This window comes from Hyaena hyaena, unplaced genomic scaffold (assembly GCF_003009895.1).
Source record: "Hyaena hyaena isolate Hyena2069 unplaced genomic scaffold, ASM300989v1 scaffold_914, whole genome shotgun sequence".
Classification (NCBI taxonomy): Eukaryota; Metazoa; Chordata; class Mammalia; order Carnivora; family Hyaenidae; genus Hyaena; species Hyaena hyaena.
This window is the reverse complement of record NW_024081545.1, coordinates 543,510-570,412: the sequence shown is the minus strand read 5'-3', so window position 1 is coordinate 570,412 and position 26,903 is coordinate 543,510. Positions and strand designations below refer to the sequence as shown.

At 46.2% G+C, this 26,903-nt stretch overlaps 2 protein-coding genes across 3 annotated transcripts in view; one reads left to right on the top strand and one right to left on the bottom strand.

Moving 5' to 3' along the window:
• NFKB1 (nuclear factor kappa B subunit 1) overlaps positions 1 to 5,288 on the top strand; it is a 116,489-nt gene extending 111,201 nt beyond the window's left edge. For both annotated transcript variants that reach the window (XM_039220821.1, XM_039220820.1), the window contains exons 22-24: positions 55 to 227; positions 975 to 1,155; positions 4,776 to 5,288. In XM_039220821.1, the coding sequence (XP_039076752.1) occupies positions 55 to 227; positions 975 to 1,155; positions 4,776 to 4,933 (512 nt within the window). In that variant the 3' untranslated portion in view covers positions 4,934 to 5,288. The remainder of the gene's footprint in view (positions 1 to 54; positions 228 to 974; positions 1,156 to 4,775) is intronic.
• A 14,777-nt stretch (positions 5,289 to 20,065) lies between these two features.
• MANBA (mannosidase beta) overlaps positions 20,066 to 26,903 on the bottom strand; it is a 117,130-nt gene continuing 110,292 nt past the window's right edge. The window contains exons 15-17 of the mRNA XM_039220822.1: positions 25,730 to 25,872; positions 24,694 to 24,951; positions 20,066 to 21,398 (exon numbers count right to left, since the gene is read on the bottom strand). Coding sequence (XP_039076753.1) covers positions 21,174 to 21,398; positions 24,694 to 24,951; positions 25,730 to 25,872 — 626 coding nt within the window. The 3' untranslated portion in view covers positions 20,066 to 21,173. The remainder of the gene's footprint in view (positions 21,399 to 24,693; positions 24,952 to 25,729; positions 25,873 to 26,903) is intronic.

Genomic DNA, 26,903 nt, shown 5'->3' with positions numbered 1-26,903 from the left:
GGGCAGCCCTGTGGCGGTGGTCAGTCCCTCCAGAGTCATTCTTCATTCCTTTAGGAGACATGAAACAGCTGACTGAAGATGCCAAGTTGCAGCTCTACAAGTTGCTAGAAATCCCTGATCCAGACAAAAACTGGGCTACCCTGGCACAGAAATTAGGTCTGGGGATACTAAATAACGCCTTCCGGCTGAGTCCCGCTCCTTCTAAAACTCTCATGGACAACTACGAGGTAACACATCACCTCACAGTTTTATTGGACCCTCCTCTGTTAACATCGCTGACCTGGGCCTGGTTCCCTCCCCCCTCCCTGAACTCTGAGGAGGACAATCAGTCATTCATTGCTCACATCCTAGAAGGGTGACCCAGGCCAGGGTGGAAGCCCACCTTCGTAAGAAGGCAGTTTTCAGATACCTTAAGGTGTTCCCTATTTTCAAATACCTTGAGATTTCCTGCAAAAATCCTACTAAGAGGGAACTTTGACTCTCCCCTCGCTCCCCGGACAAACCTGAGAGACTGTGATTTGTGTGCGTTATCTTTTGGCCCCAAGAACATCCCTCCATCCCGTGTCAGGACATGAAGCCAGCTTTCTGTGAGGTGAAGGTTTCTCTGAGGTGAAATTCTTTTCTGCTGAGGGTTTCCTTGTTAGCTCTTGTTTCTTGGTGGTTTTCAGGGCTTCAGCCCCAACAAGGATATGGCGGCGTGACCTTCGTTGCAGGTGGAGTTTCACTACCTCAGCACTTCTCTCCCTCTCTGTCCCCTGTGCTTACTGGAAGCTGCTTCTCTGTGATTTCCTGAGTGGTCTCTGGGCTGAAACAGGAAACTCCACGCAAAGAGCGTGTGTCTCCTTCTCCGTGCTTCACCCGACCCCCCCCAGGGCTGCCGGGCTCTCTCGGGGGTTGAGGGAGGGTGTGGGACGCGCTGACAGCCTGCCCACTGGCTCCTGGCCCTGGACCACACTCTCGTCTCTTCCTCGCAGGTCTCTGGGGGGACAATAAAAGAGCTAGTGGAGGCCCTGAGACAGATGGGCTATACCGAAGCCATCGAAGTGATCCAGGCTGCCTTCTGCGCCCCAGGAACTGCAGCCCCCAGTGCAGCGAAGACTGTCTCTCACACCCTCTCGCTGCCTCTCTCGCCTGCCTCCACGAGGCCACCAGTAGGTAAGGAAACGACTGGACAGGCAGCCGAGATTCTCTCCGGTTCCACAGGCTGTGTCTTCAGGGTCTCGGGATGTCGCTGTCCTCCCTGCCATCGTCCCCTGCGTACACGGTCCCATGTGTCTGCCTTCCCCCCTTGCAGCTCAAAGGTTCTACCTGCTGCCCCTGGCCTGCCGCTGCCGGTTAGGTGGGGGGCTGTCCCCGGAACAGTCACGTTAATCTGCGAGTCACTTCGATTCCTCATAAATACCAAAAACAACGTGATGTGGCTAGTTAAGGCAAGTAGTGCTTCTCTCACTTCTTAAATTTAAAAAAGAGAGAAGGCGCCTGGGTGGCTCAATCAGTTAAGTGTCCGACTCGATTTCAGCTCAGATCATGATCTCACAGTTCATGGGATCGAACCCCATGTCGGGCTCTGTGCTGGCAGTGCAAAGCCTGCTTGGGATCCTCTCTCTCAGTCCCTCTCTCTCTCTCTCTCAATCTGCCCCTCCCCAGCTCGCTCTGTCTCTAAATAAATAAACAAACAAACAAAACTTTAAAGAGAGAGAAACAAACAGTGCAAGGCTCATAGAGCCAGGCCTGGCCCCAGTTCTCACCACAGCACCCTAGCTCTTCACCTCCACCCTGCAAAGGCTTCAACTTCTCCCTTCGCCTCATCCCTGACACACGGCATTGACCCTACCTGCCCCCCCGTCACCCACCTGAAACACACAATGTAACAAACTCCCGACACAGCCCAGTAACCCTTTGTTTCCCTGTTAATGTGCTCATGCACTCACTCGGCAACCCCGCACTTTTTGTCTGGACCCCCCACCCACCTTCCCCGTCCTGCCTCATCCGGTGTCCCCGGCTCACACGCCACCGAGAACACAGCGGCGACTAGAATTCACTCATCTTTGACAGATGGACGGTTGGCCATGTCAGACAGAAGCACTGCCACCCCCCAGGAGGTTTAGACAAAAATCTGAGACTTTGCCCACGGACACCTGCTGCCCACCCCACACGCTGCCCTGCCCTTCCTCCGGGACAACCACCCTGCCCACCCACCCTCACTTCTTGACTCACTGCCTTCAGCAGCTCCTACTCAGTCTCCCCGCTTCCAGTTGGTCCCCTCCTGTCAGTCCACTCTCAACACAACAGGTAGTGAGACGCTTTTAAAAACTTAGTGCTATTTTTAAAAAGGTGGGGAAAAAAAAAAAATAAGAGGGGCGCCTGGGTGGCTTAGTTGGTTGAGCGTCCGACTTTCGCTTGGGTCATGATCTCGCGGTTCGTGGGTTCGAGCCCCGCGTCGGGCTCTGTGCTGACTGCCAGCTCAGAGCCTGGAGCCTGTTTCAGTCTGTGACTCCCTCTCTCTCTGACCCTCCCCTGCTCACGCTCTCTCTCTCCTAGAAATAAAAAATTTTTAAAAAATAAAAAAAAAAATAAAAAGGTGGGGGGCGCCTGGGGGACTCAGGCGGTTGAGTGTCCAACTCTTGATCTCTGCTTAGGTCATCAAGCCCCGCATCAAGTTCTGTGCTTGAGATTCTCTCCCTCTCTCTCTCTGCCCCTCCCCCGCTCACTTACGCTCTCTCGCAAAATAAACATTTTTTTAAAAAGGAAAAAGTAAAAATTAGTTGCTTTTCTGTCACTGCCATAGTATACCTTCCAGTTCATTTGTCCATTCACCAAATCTTTATTGAGCGCATCCTGAGTGCCTAGCGCTGTTTGAGGCTTTGAAGATAGAGCAGTGAGTACTAAAGGCTGCATCCCTGGGGTGTCTGGGCAGCTCAGTTAAGCAACTGACTTCGGCTCAGGTCATGATCTTACAGCTTGTGGGTTCGAGCCCTGCATTGGTCTCTGTGCTGACAGCTCAGAGCCTGGAGCCTGTTTCAGATTCTGTGTCTCCCTCTCTCTCTGCCCCTCCCGAGCCCACACTCACTCTTTCTCTCTCTCGCTCTCAAAAATAAACATTAACATTTTTTTAAATAAATAAAGGCAGTGTCCCTTTATCCATTCTCTCTTGTAAACACTTTCCTCCACCTTTCCTCCCACCCCACCACCCTGGGCCCCTCTCCCCCAACTCTTCCGCTCACAGGTCTGAGCCAGTCTTAGGACCTGAGCCTTCTCTTTCCCTTCCCTACAAAGATTCTCACCTAGTGGCTCCTTCTTGCCTTTCAGTTTCAGCACGAGTGTCACTTATTGGAGCCCATCTATAAGGACAGATGTTGTACTCTTTACAAAGGAATAATGTGGCCACCAGCAAAATAATCCCCATCCCCCATCTCCTTACCAGATGCTTCTTTTACACAAAGAAGTAGGAAAATACTTATATTTTTATTTCATTTTATTTTTTGACAGAGGGCACAAGTGAATGAAGGAGGAGGGAGAAAATGGGAGAGAATTCCACGAGGAGCAGAGAGAGAGAGAGAGAGAGAAGTGGGCCTCACCCTGAGTGGGCTCATGCTCACCCAAACCCCGGTTCAATCTCACCCGATGTAGGACTCGAACTCATAACTGGTGAAATCATAACCTGAGCTGAAGTCAGATGACTTACTGTCTGAGCCACGCAGGCACCCAGAAAATACTTATATCTTTGAAATTTTATTTGATCTCTGATTTGTAGTTATTTTTAAAATACCTCACACTTCCTGGCACATGACAGAAACCCAAGAAAGAGGGGTGCCTGGGTGGCTCAGTCGGTTAGGCATCCGACTTCAGCTCACGTCATGATCTTGCAGTTTGTGAATTCGAGCCCCACGCAGGGCTCTGTGCTGACAGCTCAGGGCCCGGAGCCTGCTTCAGATTCTGTGTCTCCCTCTCTCTCTGCCCCTCCCCGTTCTCTGTCCCTCAGAAATAAATAACATTTTTTAAAAATTTAAAAGAAACCCAGTAAAGATGTGTTCATTGAATAACTCAACAAATCAATAAGAAGACAATAGCTGTGTCATTGCTGTTAAAGTCTTACTATTTTAATACTGAATTTAATATACAAGAAGGTAGCATTTTGATTTGCATCTATTAGACTTCTATTTCTTTGATCACTTCCTCTCGATAGTAACTCAACACTGTTCAGCTCTCTAAAGACACTTCTCAACAAGGAATTTGACCTATTCACTACGTCTCGTTTTCATCATAATCGCCTTAACTCCTTTGCTACCAGAATGTTTTGGACGCAAGGCGTTTACTAGCACATGAGGCCCAGAGAGATGTCACCCATTTATCTTGCCGGGGCTCAGCAGTCTTCCCACCCATAAAATCGGTAATGCAGTGGTTGGAAAAACACACCTGATTTCTAAGAAAAAAAGGTACTCTGTGAGTCAGGAGAATTCAGAAAAGATTCTGATAAACATGATGGTAAGAAAGAGATGTGAAAACACTTGACGAATTTTGATGTCTTCACAGTTTTTATATTTTCAACGTTCTCTCCTCCCCCCGCCCCCCCTCCCCATACACACCGTGCGCGGTAGCGAGAAGCAGGTGGCGCGGGCGGAGAGCCGGGGTGACTCGCGGAAGCCGATAGGCATCAGCAGCCCACGAGCCTCTTAGCCAAACCCCGAGGCCGGAGTAGAAGGCGTATGAGAGCCCGAGCCGAGGCTCTGCCTTTTCCCGGCCGCACCCCAGTGAATCTGTGCTTCCTCCCCCAGACGAGGCCCGGGACGACAGCATCTGTGACAGCGGCGTGGAGACCTCCTTCCGCAAACTCAGCTTTACAGAGTCTCTGACCGGCGGCGGCTCCTTGCTGACTCTTAACAAAGTGCCCCGCGAGTACGCGCGGGAAGGACCTATCGAAGGCAAAATCTAGCGCCCCGCCCCCTTCCCCCCGGCGGCGGCCCGCACCCCTTCAACCAAAGCTCTGCAGTTCCACCTCGCTGTCCGAGAGGAGGAGGCCAAGGGCCCCCGCACGTGCTCAGAGAACACCGGCCTGCCCGGATCCCTCGGGGCTTCCCCCAAGGCCTTCCGAAGGCGGCTTCCTGTCTGGGTTCTCACACGAAGGTTGGTCCGGTCCACTTCCAGCCGCCCGAGCGCTCGCGGCGAGCCGGGCTGACGCCTCCTCGCGGGCCAGTTCGCTTCTTGAGCTTTAGCGGCTGCTTCCCGCGGTCACTGCTGCTGTCCTTCCGCTGCGCCCCCGCTGCCATTAAAAGGTGTCCAGGTCTCCACCTGGTGGTGTTATTTCTGGCCGTCCGCGGTACGGCCGAGCGTTCAGGTTAAGGATTAAGAAAAGGAATATTTTTAAATGAGAGTCACCAGTGTATTATAAAAAAAAGGCTTACTGCTTTTTCTAACGGGGTTATCTATATGATTTGAAAAAAAAAATATGTACATGTCAGTATTTAAACATGGTTACAATCAGTGCTGAAAATGGTATTTTCCCCCTTTTCTGCATTTTGCTATTGTAAATATGTTTTTTAGATCAAATACTTTAAAGGAAAAAATGTTGAATTTATAAATGCTATTTTTTATTTTACTTTTATAATAAAAGGAAAAGCAAATTGATGACCTCATTTTGTTTGATCACCAGAAATACTTTTCTGAGATGATTCCCTGTAATCACGGAATCGTTCCACAGCCTGGTTATCACGTCCGCATTCTCCCACATTTCCCCAGAAACGAACAACACAAATAAATGATCAAAAGAGAAGTGTTTTATGGTGAGGTGAAAGCTCTGGGTTTGTCGAATCCTTGCTTGGCCCCTTTCATTGAGGCTGTATCACCTCACCTTACTCCAGCCCATGCAAAACCTTTCCTCTTCACTCCTCCGAATGTTCCCAGGGCCTCTCAGACGCATAAAGTACTTTGGCCTTAGTCTAACAGAGGGTCCGGGACAGGCAGCCTTCCAGCGTGATTCTCTGCTGACCTGCTCTTCACTCAGAGACTTGGAAATAAGGGAGAGAAGAAATGAAAAGCATTTGAATGAGGTGCTGTGGTGAACTCCATGACCGGCAACCAGGAAAGCCTCTAACAAAGGACACATCCAACCCGGCCGCTGGGAACACACTCAGCAAAAGGCCTCTACACGTCAGTTCCTTTGGGAGTTGCTTCAGCTACAGACAGCCGCCTCACCCAGGTCACACTCATTTCCCTGATGGCCCCAAGTAACACTGAGTGACGTGGCGTAGAAATGCTCATCAGCCCAGGACAGTGTTGAAGGGCAGTCTGTGCTCCAGAGCCCCTTCTCGCTGTCTGGGCTGTTGTTTGGGCCCATGTCGCCACACAGGTCTTCCCCCTGCCCAGTACTGCCTCCTACCCTGGCCCGCCACAGGCGTTGATCCTGGAGCACCCCCAAATACACACCCCGCTCATGAAGGTCCATCTCAGAGCCAGTATCCAGAGAGCCCAACCCACACAGGGCTGGTCACGAACACTCTTCCACTTTTGCACCACACATGAAGTCATGCAGTCTTGAAAATGACCCAGTCAAGTATAGAGAATTACCCCCAACTTACGGAGGAGGAAACTGAGGCCCAAGAATTCAAGTAGGCAGTGGCTAAGCTGCTTCTGAGTTTATAGCCAGGTCTGTCTCGCTCCAGAGCTCATGGGTTAGAGAATTATCTGGGTGTAGGATATGAAAGCAGGTTAAAATAATGGAGTCCAGATGTAGACCCCAAAACAGATAGGAATTTAGGATGTAATAAATTTCAAACCAATAAGGAAAGACGTTAATCAGTAAGTGTATGTTCCAACTGGTTAATCACTTGGAAGAAAATCTGAACTCTAAGTTCCCTCCTTTTATCAAAATGATTTGCAAACATATCAAAAATTAAACCATAGAAATACTAGAAATTATGGGTGAATAATCTTGAAATAGAGGAGGCCTTTCTAAGCAAGACTTTGTTGTTCGGTGTAACGCCAGTTTGGGTTGTTCATGTCACCATGTGTCCCAAATAAAGGAAATCTATTTTTTCAATTCCACTTCTGTTTGCTCTTACATTGCTATTTCTCCACATGCTCCAATCCATTCTTCCAGTTTTTGAAAGTTGTATATTTAAAGTAAAAGAAAAAGTAGCTTACTCTCCTTAATTTTCCAACAACAAGCCTATGCCTCCATCCCTCCACACATTCCTGGACAGATACTCCTCCTCCACTGGCCAACACAAGTCTCCTGTCTTGGGTATGAATGCTGACGCTCCTCCCACCGAGGGGAGGGGCCTGCACTCCTTCCTTGTCAATGGCGGCCTATAATAAGGGTAGAAATGATACAAAGTGACTTCTGAGGTTAGGTCCAAAAATGCAATGCATCTTCTGCCCAGGTCCCCTCTTGGAACCCAGTTACCGTGGAGGAAGCCATGTGGCCACATGGAGGAGCCATGTGTAGGTGTTCAGCCAACAGCTTTCACTGAGGTCACAGCCAATGCCAGCACCAACCAGCAGACATAGAAGGGAGGGAAGCCTTGAGACGATTCCAGTTGCCAGCCATTTGTCACACCCATCTAACCTTCACGCTGCCTTAGCCTGTGCTGCTCAAGTAGAGACAAGCTGTTCAGCTGAGCTCTGAGCAAATGGTAGGTTCACGAGTAAAATAACGGTGGATGTTTTAAGTTCTCTGTGTGGAGCGTTACATTCTCCAGGTCTCTAACCTGACAGCTCCCATAACAGAAAGTCACTTTAAAGAGAAGCTGACTCCAAGAGGAACAACTAAAAGCAACTCATGCCGAGACTAAAAATAACATTCTCCTTCTTTAATAAGAAGCCCTGTTTCTCTTCTGTTCCAGAAACTTCCTCTTTCTCCTCCCAGATCTCAGTGCTGGCCTGAGCCCCTGCGTGGTGCTTGAGCAAAAAGGCTATCAACGCCCGCCCGTCTGTCCGTGTTTCTGAGGAAGGAGTGTCTCTCATATTGTACCAGCAGATGGGGATAAATACCAGAAGGAATGTAGGAGATCAGGTGGAAAGCTACAATGGGCCGGAAATAAACCTTTCCAGAAAGCTGGTCTCTCTGTAGGAAGCCATGTAAAAATAGCTTTCTCAGAACTTTATCATCTTTACTCTGCAGGCATAACCTAGACTTTTGCAGGCTGGGCAGTGTCACGACCCGCCTGAGTCCTCTGCAGTAGCTATACGTGGTATGGATCTTCCTGGTCACCTCTGACTGTGGCCTCACAAACCAGCCCAGGGTCTTAGCAAGACAAAGGAAAGGAAGGAGCCAGGCGAATTTATGTGCAATCCCTTTGGCAATAATCATTTCTGATGATAATTATCAGGCCATCCCTATGAGGTACATACCTACCCCCCAATTTTATGGTGAGGGAACAGATAATCTGAAATTAACTAATTTACCCTGGATTCAAATCCATGTCTATCTGATCCCCCAGGTTACTCTTTAACCATGTCTGAAGTCCTCTGAAGGAAAGATGTTATATTTAAAAGAGAAAGAAAAAAATCCATACAATTCTGTACAAGGATGATGAAGTCGTAACGCACCCCAACAAAAAAAAAAAGAGTATCACTAAAGGGGTATGTTGTTTAAATTTTAATCGAACTTCATTTTTCTTCTAAAACCAGGTTAAGATGCTTAAATGTGAATTATTCATGGACTAGAGGTCACTGGGTGCATCTCTTTCTCCTTTGTGCTTTTGAGAGAAATGGTCTTTCTGTTTTGTGTTTCCCCAGGTAATGGGCTTGAGGAGGCCGAGAAGTCAAGAGAAGGTGAAAGTAAAATGCTATCTGGTGTTGCCTGCCTGGCTCAGTCAGTAGAGCATGTGACTCTTGATCTCAGGATTGTGAGTTTGAACCCCATGTTGGACGTAGAGACTATTTTTTTTAATGTTGTTTACTTTTGGGTGCCTGGGTGGCTCAGTCAGTTAAGCGTCCAACTTCCACTCACGTCATGATCTCACGGTTCGTGGGTTTGAGCGCCGCATCAGGCTCTGTCCTGACGGCCAGCTCAGGGCCTGGAGCCTGCTTTGGATTCTGTGTCTCCCTCTCTCTCTGCCCCTCTCCCACTCACACTCTGTCTGTCTCTCTTAAAAATAAATAAACATTAAAAAAAAATTTAATGAATAAAATAAGATGTTGTTTACTTTCTTAAGGATCACAGAACTTAGAGCTAGGCAATATCTTAAAAATCACCTAAGTAAATCATCCAAGTTGCCATCTCTTTTTTAACACCTATGATAGGAAGCATCTCCTGTCTATGATCTTCTGTCACTATAGCCTGCTGCTTCACTTTTTTTAATGTTTATTTATTTTGAGAGAGGGACCAATAGAGTGTGAGTGGGGGAGGGGCAGAGAGAGAGGGAGGCACAGAATCCGAAGCAGGCTCCAGGCTCCAAGCTGTCAGCACAGAGCCCAACACAGGGCTTGAACCCACGAACCGGGAGATCATGACCTGAACCGAAGCCGGACACTCAACCGACTGAACCACCCAGGTGCTCCTAGCCTGCTGCTTCATTTAAACACCAATCCCAGAAACTATAAATTCTTGTCCAGTGGCTGGGGAAGATGCTAAAAAGGAGCTTGAAACTAAACAGATGTCATCCTCCATTATTACAGTATCTACAACAGGCTGCTTCCATTCCCCTAGACAAATGACTAGTTTCTCGGACTGTCCAAGCTTCTTAACAGAGAGGAAGGAAGGGGCTGTAAAATCGTTTTCTCATTTCCATCAACTAGCTCTTCCATCTTGATCTCTCTCTCTCCAAAATGATAATTTCACTGAAATATCACAACAATCCTCCAGGAATGAAGATATGTTATTCAACGATTTTGTGAGCATCTATTATGTGCCAGGCACTACAATTGGTGGCCATCATTCATTAGCTCATACTACTTGTCTAAAAACCCTGTGAAGTAAAAACTTTGTTCCTATTTTGAAATCTGGCCATGTGTAGCAACATGGATAGAACTTGAGGGTGTTATGCTGAGTGAAATAAGTCAGGCAGAGAAGGACAGATACCATATGTTTGCACGATAGGAGGATTAGGAGGAACTTAACAGAGAACCAAGGGGGAGAAGAAGGCGGGAAATAGTGAGGGAGAGTGAGAGAGGCAAACCATGAAAGACTCTTGAATATTGAGAACAAACTGAGGACTGATGGATGTGGGGGGGTGGGGGGAGATGGGCATGGAGGAGGGCACTTGTGGGGATGAGCACTGGGTGTTATATGGAAACCAACTTGACAATAAACTATTTGTAAAAAAAAAAATTTGTTCCTATTTTACAGATGAGTAAACTAAGGCACACATAAAATATTTAACAGCAAGACCTCTTGATTCCAGTAAGGTGGTTTAATAGCCACACTTGCAGCAGGGACAGGGCTGGGTAGGGTGTCTTTCTTCTACTTTGTCATGATCCTGGCTGACAGTCCCTCTTCCTCCAGCCCATGGCTCCCAGGGTCTTGCTAGGAAGTTGATGGTCCCAGACAGCTGGAAGGGGAAGAGAGTAGAGGAGTACATATGGGAGTTTTGAATGGAAGTTTGGGTTTGTCTTTTGTTTGTTTGTTTGCTGGGTTTTTTAAAGATGTTTATTTATTTATTTTTGAGAGAGAGAGAGAGAGAGAGAGAGAGAGATTTCACTAGCAGGGGGGTGGGGAGGGCGGGGGGCAGAGGAAGAAGGAGACAGAGATTCCCAGGCAGGCTCTGTACTGCCAGTTCAGAGCCCAATGTGGGGCTCAAACTCACAAACCGTGAGATCGTGACCAGAGCCAAAATCAAGAGCCAGAAGCTTAACTGAGTCACCCAGGCGGCCCTAAATGGGAGCTTTGAATGGACCAGTCCCATGGCGATGCTAAGAGCAGGGAAGCTACAGGGTGATCAACTTTTGTTCCCAATATTAGGAGGGGTTGATTTGGGTGAACAGATTCCAGTGTCGGGCACAGATCAAAGTTCTCTACGTAACTGATGGAGGAGACTGAACCCCGGATGTTCTTTCTAACGCCAATGTGTATGCAAACACTCACTCTGAAAGTCCCCTGCAAACATGGTCAATGGCCATCACCCAAAGCAAAACCATTTCCCAGGATTAATAATGAAAGACGCACTGTAAGCTTCTCTTCAGGAAATCCTTAGAGAGGATCAAGGATATTAGACCCAGTAGGATGGGGGAAAGGTACAGCCAAGTCTTGCACTGACTGGAGGAGAGGCCTGCTCTCCACCCACTATGGTCTGTAGCTCCTTAAATGCCACACAAGAGACTTTGGGCTTGTTGATGCCAAGACTGAGGGGCGTCAAGGGGCCGTGGCCTTTGGGATCTTGCCCAAGGAGAGGGGCAAGCAAGTTTATCTTCCTTGTGATCTGTAGAGAACTGTCAGGGCCTTGATTCCCATTTCTCAGATGAATGGGAAAGGAACAGGAGTGGGTTCTTAGGGAAAGAATATTCTCCCCAGGCCACAAGAATAGCAAATAAAACAATTCTGGAAACTCTTTACCCTGGGGTTCCTTTTTGGAGCCCAGGAAGCAGGCCGGTGCTGAAGACGGTCAGATGAAACCTCCAGGCCCATGAAGGGAATGTACAAGATCCGGGTAGGTTACGAGTTGATGCTGGATACTAGACAATCAGGCTGCAAGGCCTGTATTCTCTCATTTCAAAGCTGTTGTGGCTTCCCCCTTCCCTCTCCTAAGGCAAGAATCCACAACAAGTTGTTTTGTTACAGAAATTCAAATAAGAAACTTCATCTTAGGGACTTTTTTCACAGGACGTCCTTTCATCACTGTTCAAATGTAAATGTTCTCTTTTGCTTTTGAAATAAAGTTCCTTTTACAGTTATCAAAAGAATCAAATACAAAAGTTTCAGACTTTCGCTTACAAAATATTTTCAAATATTTAGTCTCATAACAATCTGAGAAGTAAACAGGGAGAGGTTTTAATTCCTGCCCTTTTTTGGCGACATGGCAAAGCCCCTGAGGCACCTGGAGATCTAGTGGAAGCTGCCAGGGCTGGACTCGGCCTTCAGTGCTCACACTGCACTCCTCAGCCTGGCTCTGCACCCCAACACAGAACGCGTGGCTGCTCCGAAGGGGAAGGTCACGCAAGCCCAGGAGAGGGAAGACGACGCTGCCAGGAGCAGGCACTGAAGGCTGACAGAGCAGCGGGAAAGCGGGGTCCCATCCGCAGCGCATGTGACAGCGCGTGAGAGCACGCTCCGTGCGCTCTAGTCCCTGCGAGCAGGTCCTCCGGAGGGGCCACGCGCTCAGGCCGGTTGCCTACCCCCTGGCCTTCCTTCCGGTCCCTCTCACCTCCTTTGCTTTGGGGTCCTCCACCCTCTGCCCGGTCCTGCCTGTGTCTCCCCCTCCTCTACCCCCAGCAATTCACAGCCGGCGGGGCCTCCAAACTCCACCGAGGTCCCCGCGTTAGTATGGAAGCCCGGCCCAGTCTGAAGCTGGCCTCCTGGGGCGGAAGAACCGGAAATCCCACCCCTGTCAACCCGCGCCGCCAGTGGGACGCAGGGCCTGGACCTCCCCAGCAGGGGGCGGCGCCGCCCCGGAAACGGGAATCTTCGGGCGCTGCTGGAAGCCAGCAGCCCTCAGCGGCCTTCTCCTCCCCAGTTTTGATCCAGAAGGGGCCCGGGCTTCCTACCGCCAGAGCACCCCCTGCGTGACGACCAACATACGCACACCTACAGGAGCCAGGGCCCGTTTTAGACCTGAAAGGCAAAGCAGCCCAGATTTACAGCTTCAAGAACGAACGTGTGGGCCGCGAGTCACCCACGTGCCCACACGGCCTCCCCCGCAGCCAGCCTCCCGCGCTCCCTCCGCCGCACCAGAAGGTTCCTGTCTGCCTGCAGATGACGCCTGGACTCGGGGTTCCGTCCCTCCCCGCTGCTCCCCCTTACAGAGCCTTCTCCCCCATCCGTCACCTCTTCTGGAGGCTTCAGGCCAAGTTTTCATCCACCCGCAGTAATTAAATTAGGATTGAAAATCATAATCCCTCCAGCCTCCCTCCCTCCCATCTTTCCTTTTTTTCTTCCCTCCCTCCTTTCTCTCTTTGCTTCTCTTCCTGCTTCTCTCGCCCTTTCTCCTTCCTTTCTCTCTCTCTCTCTCTCACTTTCTCTCCCTTTCTCCCCTCGGCTTTCTCCCTTCCCCTCCCCCCTCCCTTCACTTTCTTTCTTTCCCTGAAGAAAAACTGTTGCGGGATCTGGGGGCACTGGCATCCGGCATTATGAGGCCCCGCAAACCCTTCCCGGAGCCTCCTCCCTGCCTTATTCGGGGGAAGCCTCCGGGAAACCGGTGCCCTGGCCCGCGGCTGTCCCCTCGGCCACCGCCAGCCTCACTTCCGGTGCACAGGAGGCCTCTGCTGGAAGGAGCCGGATTTTGCACAATCATGCAACAGCTGGCATGCCTCTTGCTCCTCGCCTTTTTTTTACTTCAATAAAAATGGAAAGAGCCTTACAAGAAGAGGGAATTAGAAACTTCTTGGGCTTCCTGCCTGAATGCTTTCCCTTCATTTCAGGTCACCGAAGCCTGATGATTATTTTTCCTTACTAGAAGAGTTAAATTGGTTTTTTCTTTGGGCAAGAACAAGGTAGACTCCCTTAAGCCTGATCATTCCAGTCAGCATCCTTACTTTTAGACGAATGAGCCAGCATTTCCTGCTCAATGCTAGACATTGAACTGCACCTTCCTCAATCCTCACAGACCTTTGAGCTACTCATTACTGTTAAGCCCATCTTAAAGATAAGGAAACAGAGGTGTGGATCTTAAGTGATTTGTCCAAGTTCAGTCGTGTTGGAGCCAAATTTGCATATTGGAGGTTCAATATCAGAGCATGCGCCTGTAGCCACTGCACTACATGCGGGCCTTATTTGTATACATAGTCGTACACACACACACACGCGCGTGCCCGCACACGATCTGGATCTTTAGCAAGGCAAAATCTAGTTCGGTTGTATCTGCAAGTTTGATGAGCTAAAAATCTTTTTGTTCAAGGACGAAAACTACGGATCGGGAAGCATGCACCCAACTTGGGCTGGCTTCCCATGATAAATGAGCAGGGTTCTTCCTTCACCCCCCTGTGGAGGGTGAGTCGGACCTCCACAGCCTTTCTTACTGGAGACATCCAAGTGCAGGGCATTGATGGCCAGGAGTCCCTCGGCGGGGAGAAAACCCAGGCGCCCACACCACCCTCCCCGAGGGCCGGTTATGTCTGACCTCCAGGCCCATGCCTGTCTGTGTTGCTTCTAATTACAAAATAAGAATAACTGACTAGGAGTGGAATAAGCAAATAGTGGCTTTCTTTTCTTATATCATTACAAGATCAGAGATAGATTTAGATTTTACATGGAATATTCCCTTTTTAAAAATGTTTATTATTTATCTGTTTATTTATTTTTGAGAGAAAGAGATGATGAGCAGGGAAGGGGCAGAGAGAGGGAGACAGAGAACTCCAAGCAGGCTCCACACTGCCAGCGCAGAGCCAGATGTGGGGCTCAAACTCACAAACCATGAGATCACGACCTGAGCCAAAATCAGAAGTCAGACACTTAACCAACTGAGCCACCCAGGCATCCCAGAATGTTCCTTTTTTTAAACAGTAACAAGTAATTCAACTTTTTTAAAATGTTTTTTTTTAATTTATCGATTTATTTTGAGAGAGAGAGAGAGAGCAGCGGCAGAGAGAGAGAGGATCCCAGGCAGGCTCCATGCTGTCAATGCAGACCCCAATATAGGGCTCCATCTCACAAACTGCTAAATCAAGACTTGAGCTAAAATCATGAGTTAGACGCTTAATGGACTGAGCCACTCAGGAGCCCCAAGTAATTCAATGTTTGAAACCACTCTTTGTGCCAACAAAATCATCTGCTGGCCAAATAGGACTTGTATGACCTGACCCTCACTTTCTACCATTGTAACTTCAGGATGACCAAGTAGGGTGTTGAGCTTAAGGCTCTGGGAAGGAATCAAGGTACTCACCGCTCCCCTTCCAGGTGCCACTGCTGCCCCCTCTCCCCCAGCAGCTCCCCTGGCTGGTGCTGTTCCCAACCATCACCCAGTGCTTAGGCTTTCTTTGATGATTTAACACAGAGGAAAGGGTAATCCTGATAGCTAACATTTGTTGAATAGTTAGTGTGTGCTATCCATATGTATGTATCATCTAATTAAGCTTTCCCTATTATTATTATTTTATTACTCTCATTTTAAAGACACTAAGGCACAGAAAGACTCAGGAACTTATATAAAATGTCGAACAGCCTATTAGTGGGAGATCTGGAACTCAAACATAAGTATATCTGATTTCAAAGCCCTTGCCCTTAACCGCTATATCAATCAGGATGCTTTTGGTTATAAAATCAGAATACCTGACTACAACTGGATTAAACAAATACTGCCTTATTTTTCGTAAGACCGGAGTTAGATTGCAGGGTTAACTCAACAGTTCAACATCTGACGCCCCCCCCCATCCCCCATGTCAGTATTGTTTCCTCAAGCTCGAAAAGGCTGCAGCAGCTCCAAGTATCGTGTCCTCACATAGCAGCTTCTCAACTTCACCCAACAGCAGAGTCCCTCCTCAGGTCCTCAGGTCTGTTTCTTGTCTGGCAGGAAAACCTATCCCTCCCCCGCTCCACTGCCCCTGCAAACCCTACATTAAGTGTCACCTTGTGTTTCATTTGCCAGAACTGGGCCACAGGCCTCACCCTAGACCAATCACTGGCAAAGGAGAATTGAATTAGTGTAACAAATTGCAATTCAGTCCCTGGGGCTGGACACAAAGTCACCTCTATTAGCAGAGAAGAGGGGAAGCCAGCTGTAGGGTGGCCCATCAATAACGTCTGCCCCACCTATTAGAAATATGTGAATTGTCTCCCAAGATCCAGTAAATTTTACAAAAGCCTTAATAAGTAACAATAACAGAATAAGAACAAGAGGGTTGTTCTCACACGGATGATGAGCCAGGAATGAGTACTAGTTCCTAACCAGAAATTTCCATGGTCCTGCCGTCCCATTTCCCAGGAATTCTGGGTCACTTAGGTGTTACTGTCATCCTTTGTACAGCTCTGTACTTTGTACTGTGCTCATAGCATAATGTGCTTAAAGCATAAAGGTGTTGCTCAATAAATCCTGTGTAAAGGCTGGAATCCGACCGAAGGGATTAAGCTGCATTATTGTTGCAAACTTTTCCTTCCTGGCAGGATTCAGTAACCCATGTCTACAGATAGAAGGAGAGACAGTGATAAAAACTGACACAGTGATGCAATACCCTTATTTCTGCAAAGCCCATCCACTATTCACGGGCTCAGAGATATCTTGGCAGGTTAGCCTCAGCCTCAGCTTAATAGTCACAAGCTCAGAGCCCAGCCTAGCTAACTCCCTGGTCTCGTGCTTTTCCCTCCTTATGTATTAATTACAGTGAAGGTCTTTTTCTTTTTTTTAACTTCTGGCTTCTCTCTCTTTTTTTTGAGTTTATTTATTTATGGGGGGGGGGGGCTGTGAGAGAGGGAGAGAGAGAATCCCAAGCAGGCTCCTCGCTGTCAGCACAGAACCTGATATGGGCCTCGAATCCACGAACCATGAGATCATCACTTGAGCCTAAGTCAAGAGTCGGACGCTTAACCAACTGAGCCACCCAGGCGCCTTTACAGTAAGGTCTTTTAAGACTCTTTACTCTGTTGAAAAACTTTTTTTATGTGTTTTTTATCATAAACTTTCAAAAATGTCTTCTGAAAGTATTGAGCAAGATGACCTTACATAACAGTGCTCCCCATCACTGCCGCAGTAACTTTACAGGACTTGTCCCCAGCTGAAATAGCCTCATCTACCTGCTTATTGTCTGTCTCCCCCTGAAACCACTTAAAAGCATACAGTTGAACAAAAATCAAAATGGCTGCACTGATGCTTCAGCAGAGCTTGATTTTATGTAAGTGATGAATCACTAAATTTCACTCCTGAAATCATAATTACACTATATGTTAACTGTGGGGGTTTTTTAAATTTGTTTTAATGTTTATTCATTTTTGAGAGAGAGTGAGACAGAGTATGAGTGGGAGAGGCACAGAGAGAGGGAGACAGAATCTGTCAGCACAGAGCCTGATGTGGGGCTCGAACTCACGAACTTGAGATCATGACGTGAGCCAAAGTCAGATGCTCAACTGACTGAGCCACCCAGGTGCCCTTAATATAGGTTAACTAACTTTGATTTAAATAATAAATAAATAAATAGGTCCTAATACACTGAAAAAAATAATAAAATAACCTTTTTCTTCTCTTCCGTAAAGCTCACCTCCTCCCTCTTAACCTTTTGCTTTAGGAAGCCAGCGCCACCCCAAAAACGACTAACTGGACTAAGAACGCTGGCAGCATACAGAATTCCTGTCGAAACCGGCTAGATCTTGTATTTCCCTATAAACCCGCCCCCCACCCCCTTCCTAGGGGTGGGGGGCTTGCAGTGTTGAAGGCCAGAGCCTGCTGCAGACTCCTTGCCCAGTTATTGTTCTTTATCCCAAACACTGCGTTTGCATTATATTTGGGCTCTGAAGCACAGAGGTTGGTTTTTGAAAACACCTGTACAATGGACAGCCCATGCAAAGAAGAAACTGGTCTGCCTTTTTTTACCTGCAATTCCCCCAGGGACAAGGACAGTGCCTGAAGCTCAGAGTGCCCCTCCATAAATGCTTGCTAAATATACGAATTAATTCTTAAGTCACACAGTCCTTAGAGTCAGAACATAGATATGTCGTAATGTTGGATCTGTCTGTGAGTTTTAGGGGTTTGTACAGTATCACACAGGTCCATGCCCTCTGATAAGTCAATTAGAAAACAAGAATTTCCCCCATTCGCTTGAGAACATTATTAAATCTGTTTTCTGCACAGCCCTTCAGATTTTACGCGCTTATTGAATTGATTAAGATTACAATCACCGTCCAAGTAGACTCTGGGCATATTTTGAAATGCTTTGGATTTCATGCACAAATAATATCTACTTGTTTTTGTCCCTAAATCTTACCAAGTTGGGGAGTAAGTTTCATGTCTGGGAGCCCGCGACTACCCTTTCTGTTGAGGTCTCTGTCACTTTGGGAATGCGTGGGAAACACAGTTTTATTTCTCCTGCGCTCCAGTTCACTTTCATTCCAACAGAGAAAACAATCTTCCTATTTATTTTCCAAGTGACTTCTCATGGTTTGAAAACCCCTTACAATGAAAAGACAAGTAAGAAAAAATAAATAAATAAAGAAGAGTTACAGTGAATGTGAATGAGGAAATTACCATTTTTATTGGCCTCTCCGTTCTCAAATGAGAAGATGGAATCCTGTGAACTGACCTCTCTTCATCTCACACTCTGTGGAATGTGCTTTGCATCCAGTGTGGCAGAAGGACCGGATCCTGCTCTTTCCATCCTACTAATGTTTGCAAAGCTACGAACAGAAAACTCTTCTCGGAAATCCAAAGCCAAGAGCGAGTACATCAAACTCTAATCCAGTAAATGTGGCAAAATAAACTCTATTAAAATGGCACAAATGACTAACCACAGAGCCACACGTGAGCTGTGGAAGAACGTTTCTGATGTTATCATTCTCCTACAGAATTTATGTGTATATAGCGTATTTCTCTCCTTTTATCAGTTGTTGTCAGCATATAGTTATGTCTCTTCATTCATTTATTCTTCCCTTATAAATTCACTGTTTTCTGATATCTTTTTCCCCTCTTAAAAATATATCTGGAAGACATTTGCCTTTATTTCTTTCAGTTTTACTCTTGCCTCATGTGTTAATTGGGTAAAAATGATTACGATGCTAAAGAAAGTCAAGTACAGCCACCATTTATTGAGCATTTATTTTGCTCCAAATAAATAGTCATTTAGTCCACACAACTACCTTTGAAGGCTAGAGATTATTATACGCATTTCACAGATGAGCTAAAGAGCAGGTCGGTTACACAACCACTAAGCCTCAGAACCCGGATTGCAGCCCCTGTCAGTGTAGATCGAAGCCCTGGCTTCTCTCACCTTCCAGGATGGTGCTTACATTTACAGAGCCCTCATTATGCACCGCCACTGGTCCATGCCCTTCAGCTAAATTTAACATGTATTCTTCAAAACAAACTTACAGGGTAAACATAATTATTCCCATCTCAGCGCATGGAAAACTGAACACAGAATTGAGTAACTAGATTGAGCTAGTAAGGGCAGAATTATGATCTGAATTATGGCTCCTGCATTTCAAAGCCCACCCCACAGAGCACCCAGCCTAGCAAATTCTTCAGTTTTATGGGGAGGAGTGTCCCTGTCCTCCAGCAACAGTTAGATAAAACAGGATTTCAACAGTGACAAGAAAATTATTTAATTTTTAAATAGAAAAATTTATATTATTCTATTTAATAGAAAATTATTTAACCAAGTAAGAAGCTTCTGAGTTGCATCCCCAGATCCCAAGCCTTCATAAGACTATATATATATATATATAACTCAATACATAAAATGAGGAGATTCCTAGATATTGAAAGAGAAGTCCGGATTGCCTGCAATTATTTTCCTCTTAGTCACTGAACTTCAGTGGCCCAAATCTTCTCACATCTTAAAGCCAAATCTATTATCTAAGTAGTCTTGATGTTATTATTTTTATTTTTTCAATTTAAAATTTTTAATGTTTATTTTTGAGAAAGAGAACACGTGCCAGTGGAGGAGGGGCAGAGAAAGAGGGAGACAGATTCTGAAGCAGGTTCCAGGCTCTGAGCTGTCAGCACAGAGCCCAATGCAGCGCTCGAACTAATGTGCCAGAGCAGTGATATCATGACCTGAGTGGAAGTTGGCGGCAAAAGCGACCGAGCCACCCGGGTGCACCTAATTAGTCTTGACTTTTAGCCAAACTCTCATTGCCAGTCCATTCCATAACCGATTACATGATTCTTCCCAGAGAAAACCCTTCAAATATCTCAATCTAGATTCTTCAAACTCTCCCAGTTTATCAAGTAGAATAAGAAGTTGGCAGGACGTAAAGGGAAATTCATGCCCACCACTATACTGGGCACAACTGAATGTTTATGGAATGATTAAATAAACCACAGATGAAATATCATGTTGTCAATGCAATTTATGTAACATCTATTTTTTGATGTAGTTTCAAACTTGTGGAAAGGTTGCGAAAGCAGTACAAAAGAATTTCTACACACCTTCACCTATTAACATTTTGACCCATTTGCGTCTTTATCAATATAATTTATAAACATGATCATGCATAATAAAACAATTTTACAGCAGTTTATAATTAATCAATATTAATAAAAATGATTGAAACCCAAGCTAAAAGAAACACCAGTTTGCTGGCAAGGTCAACAAATATAAATCTAACTCACAGCCTTTGAATTGGAAAGTTCATTGGATTTAGCCACACCTACAACCCAGACATAATTACAGGTGACTGCATATGACACGCAGAAGTTTCCAGAGTGACCACAGTGATGTCCATTTCAATGTGAGCTTATTTTTCAAAGGAGAATCACTCTAAATGGCCTTTGAAAAAAGAAGCTGTTATTGTCAAAACAGTATTTTATAACAAAACTCACAAAGGGAAAAAGAACCCTACCCAAAAAAGTAATCGAATGGCAACAGTCAACACCACCCCAAACTTTCCAGCAACAACAACCAGTGTAACTACTACCCAGAAATCTCTTTCTGTTGTGACAGTTGAACCTCCATTTCCTCAGGGAATAATAACAAAGCAGCTTCATTGTGATTATTCATTATTTCTCAAAGCTAACTAGGAGAGGCCTACGTGACCTCACAACCTTCCACATTTGGCTCCACAGATACCGCAATGGTCATCATGATCCTGTGATTCCCTGAGAGGACTTTATGTGTAGACTTCCTTTCCTGGGTAGGAGGAGGCGGCTGGGTTATAACTGGGTCATGGAGTGCTAAAGCTGTGGGGGCAGGGCTCAAACTACAGTCTGAGCACAGAGGAATACTGATGCACAGCCTTGCTGGAGGACAACACCTGAGTAAACAACCTTTCCCGAAAGAATGCTCTGTACAAACTCTGCACAGAGTGATGAATCAGATGTGTGGCAGTAAGCAGACACATTTCTCTGCCTCTTCAACTCATCTCTGGTTGTCTTCAGCTTCAGTCGGTGCCTTTGAAATGCTTTATTCCAGTGTCCGCTGAAAAGACAACCTGTAACTCCTCAGTAGGTATCAGTCAGGGAAGTCACGTGAAAAGACTGCTCCAATTCACTCTTGCCGGTGGGTTTCCAAGGGTAAAATAATATAGTCTGTGTCTTTTCAGTCATGAGGAAACCATTGTCACTGAATCTCCCGGGGATGCTTCCTACATCTAACCAAACAAAGGGAGCCACAGCCGAGGTTTCCAGATCAAACACAAAGGTTTCACCTTGCTGAGAGATGATAGCCTGAGAGAAAAAGATAAATTAAGTGAACGATGAGGGGACACCTATCTGTTCTATACACAATACCTATCAGAACATTTCTGTGGCCCATCAAGGAGCACGTTCGCTACAACTTGGGTCCTGCAGTTGCCAAAGTCTTATATTTCATGCACTGTGTCAGACACTAAAAAAACACAAAAAACAAAAAACCATGGAAATTTATTTAAGGCTGTGGGAAATTACCAAATTATAATCTCAAACCAAGTGTAGATATATGTAGTGTCCGATTATTAAGAATATTTCACAAGAAGCTCAAAGCTTTGTGTCTCTCACAGTTTTTCTCAGGGGATCAAGGGAGGAACAGTTTTGCATAAGGGCTAGGAAGTTGGAACAACCTTCTCAGGATATATGTGGCGCTGGCTACAGGGCACAACCATGAAGCTGGTCTTCTGAAAAGATCCCGCAATCTAGACAGCCGCCTGCCAGGCACTTACAAAAGTTCTACCGTTGGAGCTTTCTCTCTTTTATTGCCTGGCACCATAAAATCACATCATTAGCACTTTTAACATGTGCGAATCCCACACGATATCAGCAAAGGAAAGTGCAATTTCAGTCCTGTCATTAACTAGCCAATTAGTACATGCTAAGGTGAGGCGAGGCTGGGCTGCGCCCCGGAGGGTAGGGGTTTGTGAAGTTCTCAGGGTGAGCCTGCGGCTGAGTTTGATCTGGCATTTAAAGCTGTGCATCTGACATGAAACATGACCCCTCACAACATGCAGACACGCCACACGGTAGGGATGATGTTACACGTTATGTGTCGCATACAGAATTTCAGGGCGCCATTTTTACTGTATGTCATTTTGGCCTTACACATCATGCAGGGTTCTGAGTTATAAACAAAAAACCTACTTTGGAGGAAACAGAAAAGACACTTAAGAAAATGGATTAGGTTTCTCTCGGAGGGTCAGAGATTCAGGACAGAAGCGAGATGTTACGTTCCCAAATCATGCCACCCTGCTGTTCGGTGAAGACCCTAAAGCTGTCCCAGGCATGCAGTTCACACAGCTGGCCCCAGCCGGCCCACATGGCTGCCACGAGGCCCCGGCTGCTCATGTGCCAAAGCCAAAGCCAGAAGCTGCACTGTGCCCTGCTCCCTGGTATTGCCTTCTTCCGATCAGCAGTCTCATCTCTATCTGACTGCAGAGTCCAGGTTCGAGCTTGTACCCTGGCTTCAGGGAGACATGGAAAACAATTTCCCGGCATCCTACAGGTGATAGCACACCCAAGAGCCTGGCCTGTATTAAGCCTGCAGTAAATGTTAGCTATAGTTACTATTACTATATCCCTTTAGGAAGGGAAGTCTCATTGAAATCCAAATGAGGTAGGACAAAGGAACAGCTTCTCCCCCATACCCACTTGTCCCAGGCTCATGAAGGCCTGGCTTAGCAAAGAGAAAAAGATTTCAAAATCCTAAGTCTAGAGACTGCAAATTTATCTGCTACATAGTTTTTGGTTTCGTTCATTTTTTTTCTGGAAAGAAGCTACGTAAATATATATAATCCCCTCCATAGCTGTTCCGCATCAGTAGTTACAGATAATTTGCATTTTGTTATGTGAATATTTCACTATTAAGAAAGATATGTTTTCAGTTCAAAGACTGAGTTTTTATATGATTATTTCTAAATAAATGAGTGATGCCTGGGTGGCTCAGTCAGTTAAACATCTGACTCTTCATTTCAGCTAAGGTCATGATCTCACGGTCATGAGATCAAGCCCCACGTTGGGTTCTGCACTGAGTGTGGAGCCTGCTAAGACTCCCTCTCCCTCCCTCTCTCTCTTTCTGTGTCTTGCTCTCTCTCCCCTTACCATGCTCATGCAATTTCTCTCTCTTAAAAAAGGTCTAGGGGCACCTGGGTGGCTCAGTCGGTTAAGCATCCGACTTCAGTTCAGGTCATAATCTCATGGTTCATGGGTTCGAGCCCCACATCAGGCTCTGTGCTGACAGCCAGCTCAGAGCCTGGAGCCTGTTTCAGATTCTGTATCTCCCTCTATTTCTCTGTACCTCCTCTGTTCATGCTCTCTCGTGCTCTCTCTCTCTCTCTCTCTCTCTCTCTTTCTCTCTCAGAAATAAATAAAACACTAAAAAAAATTTTTTAAAAAGCTAAGTAAATGCAAAAAAAACCCCTCTCACTTAAGCATTCTCAATGAAGTAAAGGTGTAAAACAAGTTTAAAATTCACGAAAACTAGAGAATAAAACTTTCTAGAATACATTTAATCACTCTGTGTAGGGGAGAGGGTAGGAAAGGTTTTAAATCAAGTACACACATTCCACGTTCTCCAGCTCACAATTTTTATAACAACACGTCCTGGTCATCCCTTTTCTTTTTTTCTTGGCAATTATAAATTTGATGATTAAGTTACTTTGAAGCAGTAAATCAAAGAGAGTAGAGGGAATTTCTTTTTCTTATTTCGAGAGGGGGGAGGGGGAGAGGGGGAGAAAGAATCTTAAACAGGCTCCACGCTCAGTGTGGAGCCCAGCCTTGGACTTGATCCCACGAACCATGAGTTAATGACCTGATCTGAAAGCAAGAGTCCCACGCTGAACCAAATGAGCTACCCAGGTACCCCTGAGGGAAATTTTAAAAACTTCATAGACTTGGGGCCCTGGGTGGCTCAGTCGGTTAAGCATCAAACTTTGGCTCAGGTCATGAACTCACAGCTCGTGGGTTCGAGCCCCGCGTCGGGCACCATGCTGGCAGCTTTGGAGCCTGCTTTGGAGTCTGCGTCTCCCGCTCTCTCTGCCCCTCTCCCGCTCATGCTCTGTCTCTGTCTCTCAAAACTAAACATTAAAAACAAATCACAGACTCTACTTAAAGACTCAAAATCAGCATGCTCCTGCTGGGGTTTTCCGGCTGTAGCACGTTACTCCTCCCCTCTACACAGGTTTGCTAGAGTGTCAATGCAGCACCTCATACTTTGGGGACAAAGCAGTAGAGCCTGGGGACAGAGCCTGGAATGCAATCAGTGAGAGAGCCATCAGCTGTAATGACTCCCACCGCCGCCTCCCACTCTGCTCCGGCCCCACTACAGAGGGCTCACGGGATAACAGGATGGCAGGAGCCCTAAACTTTGACAAACACTGAGGTAGAAGAAAAGTCATTTGGTCTTTGCTTCTAGTGGAAAGAGGCTAACCTTCCCCAGGTCCTAGGTAAAGTCAGCACCAAGGAAGAATTTTGCAAAATGCAGGATGCAGGGTGCTTGCCCCCAAAGCAGGGCAGGTCTGCAAGGCCGCCGTGACCCCAGGCCCCTGGTACTTACGGTGATGTGTGCCTTCTGGAGCCCCACGGTCTCATTCAGAGAAGACAGGAAGTGATAGTTGGTTGGGCTCAGGAGCCGGCTGTCCGTTGAAATGTAAAAGGAAACCACACAGCTTTGCCGGGTACAGTTCCCACAGCGCCCCAACAACGCAGGCACCAGCTCCTCGTACACGAGAATGGCCTTCCCGGCTTCCATGACAAAATGTTCGGTCTCGAAGGAGCACAAGGGCTTCAGGGAACTCCAGGTGTGGACTCTCACCTGGGAAGAAACAAGGCAGAGCAAAACCAAACATTCTTGGTTACCTTCTTTTTTTTTTTTTTTTTTTCAGAGAATACCAGTAATAAGAGATGAAAGTCAGAACAGCAGAACTGGTTAAGAGCCCATGAACCCTGGATTGAACAGGGCTCCATCAGCTCTACCATGTATAACCACGTAGCTGAGCAAGTGACTCGACTTCTCAAAGGCTCCGTTTCCCCACACGTAAAATGAGAATAATAACAGCACTGGCTTCACAGGCAGTTGTGAGAATTAAACAAAGTAATCCATGGAAGACACACGACCTGGTGCACTGTCATTATTCTACAACTGGCACCTATTTGCGGCGTCCTCCAAACTGCAGCCTCCCAGGACTTCTTTGAGGTTCTTTTTTTTTTTTTCTTTTAACTTTTTAACATTTTTTTTTATTTTTGAGAGACAGAGACAGAGCATGAGTGGGGGAGGACCAGAGAGGAAGACACAGAATCCAAAGCAGGCTCCAGGCTCTGAGCTGTCAGCACAGAGCCCAACGTGGGGTTCAAACCTACAAACTATGAGATCATGACCGGAGCCGAAGTCAGTCGCTGAACCAGCTGAGTCACCCAGTGCTCCAAAACTTCTTTGAGATTCTACCCTCTCCTTTTGCCTAGCACTGTTTTCTCTTTTCTTCTTCCCTAAAGAATTATAACCAAATACTCAAGAAATAATCAAAACCTCTCCCTCTGTCTTAAAGAGAACAAAAAAAAAAACAAAACAAAACAAAACCTCCAAGCAAACTTACAGTGAGTGTTGCCTTACAGTCAGAGTGAAGATCTGAAACACCATAGATGAAAAGCACATCTTGATCCTCAAATCCCACTGGCAGCAGTGGAGCAAAGAAATGTCGAGCAAAGTAATGAAGCATTTTCCACTTTCCTCCATATTCTAGAAATAGTAAAGTTAAGAGATAAGCAGGGCAAAGCAGTCAGGGTTCTCCTGCCCGTGATCTAGCTGCGTCTGACTTGTCAGGATTCCAGGCACTGGGCGGCGGGGGAAGAGTCTACAGGGGCAGGGACCCACATTTGTTGAGGGCTCGAAACATTCTGGACATTACCTCCTGGCATTCTTACGTCTTTAACATCCACCCTTACAAATGAGGAAACGGAGGCTCAAGCTGTTAAATCAAACATGCCACAGGCAGTACTTTGAGTCCAGACCTGACACCTAGGTAGCATTTTCTCATAAATAATTCTGCTCCCAGGCGCTCAATGTACCAAAGGTCCTTTTTACTACGTACTCATGAAGAAGGAAATCAGTGGCATGGCAGCAGAAATGTTACACTTATTAGTAATTGTAAGAAACTGCTACAATTGTATCAAATATAAATATTCATTTATAAGAGTTATCGAAAATGTAGTCAATAATATTGTAATAGCTTTTTATGGTGACAGATCATAATTATACTTAATCATGGTGGGCATTTTGTAATGTACAGAAATGTTGAATCACTATATGGTACACCTGAAAAAAACATAAACAAAACACTGAAAAAAAACAATTAAAAAGGTAACAGAAAAGGTTACTTAAATCTCAAAGTGTTCTTTTCCTATAAACACAAAATTCTCTGAGTGAAATAAAACCACCATTACCACAAACACTTCTGGCAAATGTAGACTGCAGAACACGCCAACAGATGACAATTCAAGGCAGTTGCTCAGATACAATTAGACACTTTCGAGAATCTATGAATTCTGTGCCCTGTTGGCATGTCTGGTATGCTTAATCCACAAGCTAAAATATATGTCAAAATGCCTCTATTTCAGAAAAAAAGATCTTTCCCCACAAAGCACTGCATCTCTGAACAACTTCCAAAGAGATGGCTGGAAGGGAAAAGGGGACAGAGGAGGGGTCAGGATGTAAGGGGAGGTATCATGTCCAGAATTCACAGTGCAAGCTGTTGAGATGGAGGAATGTGG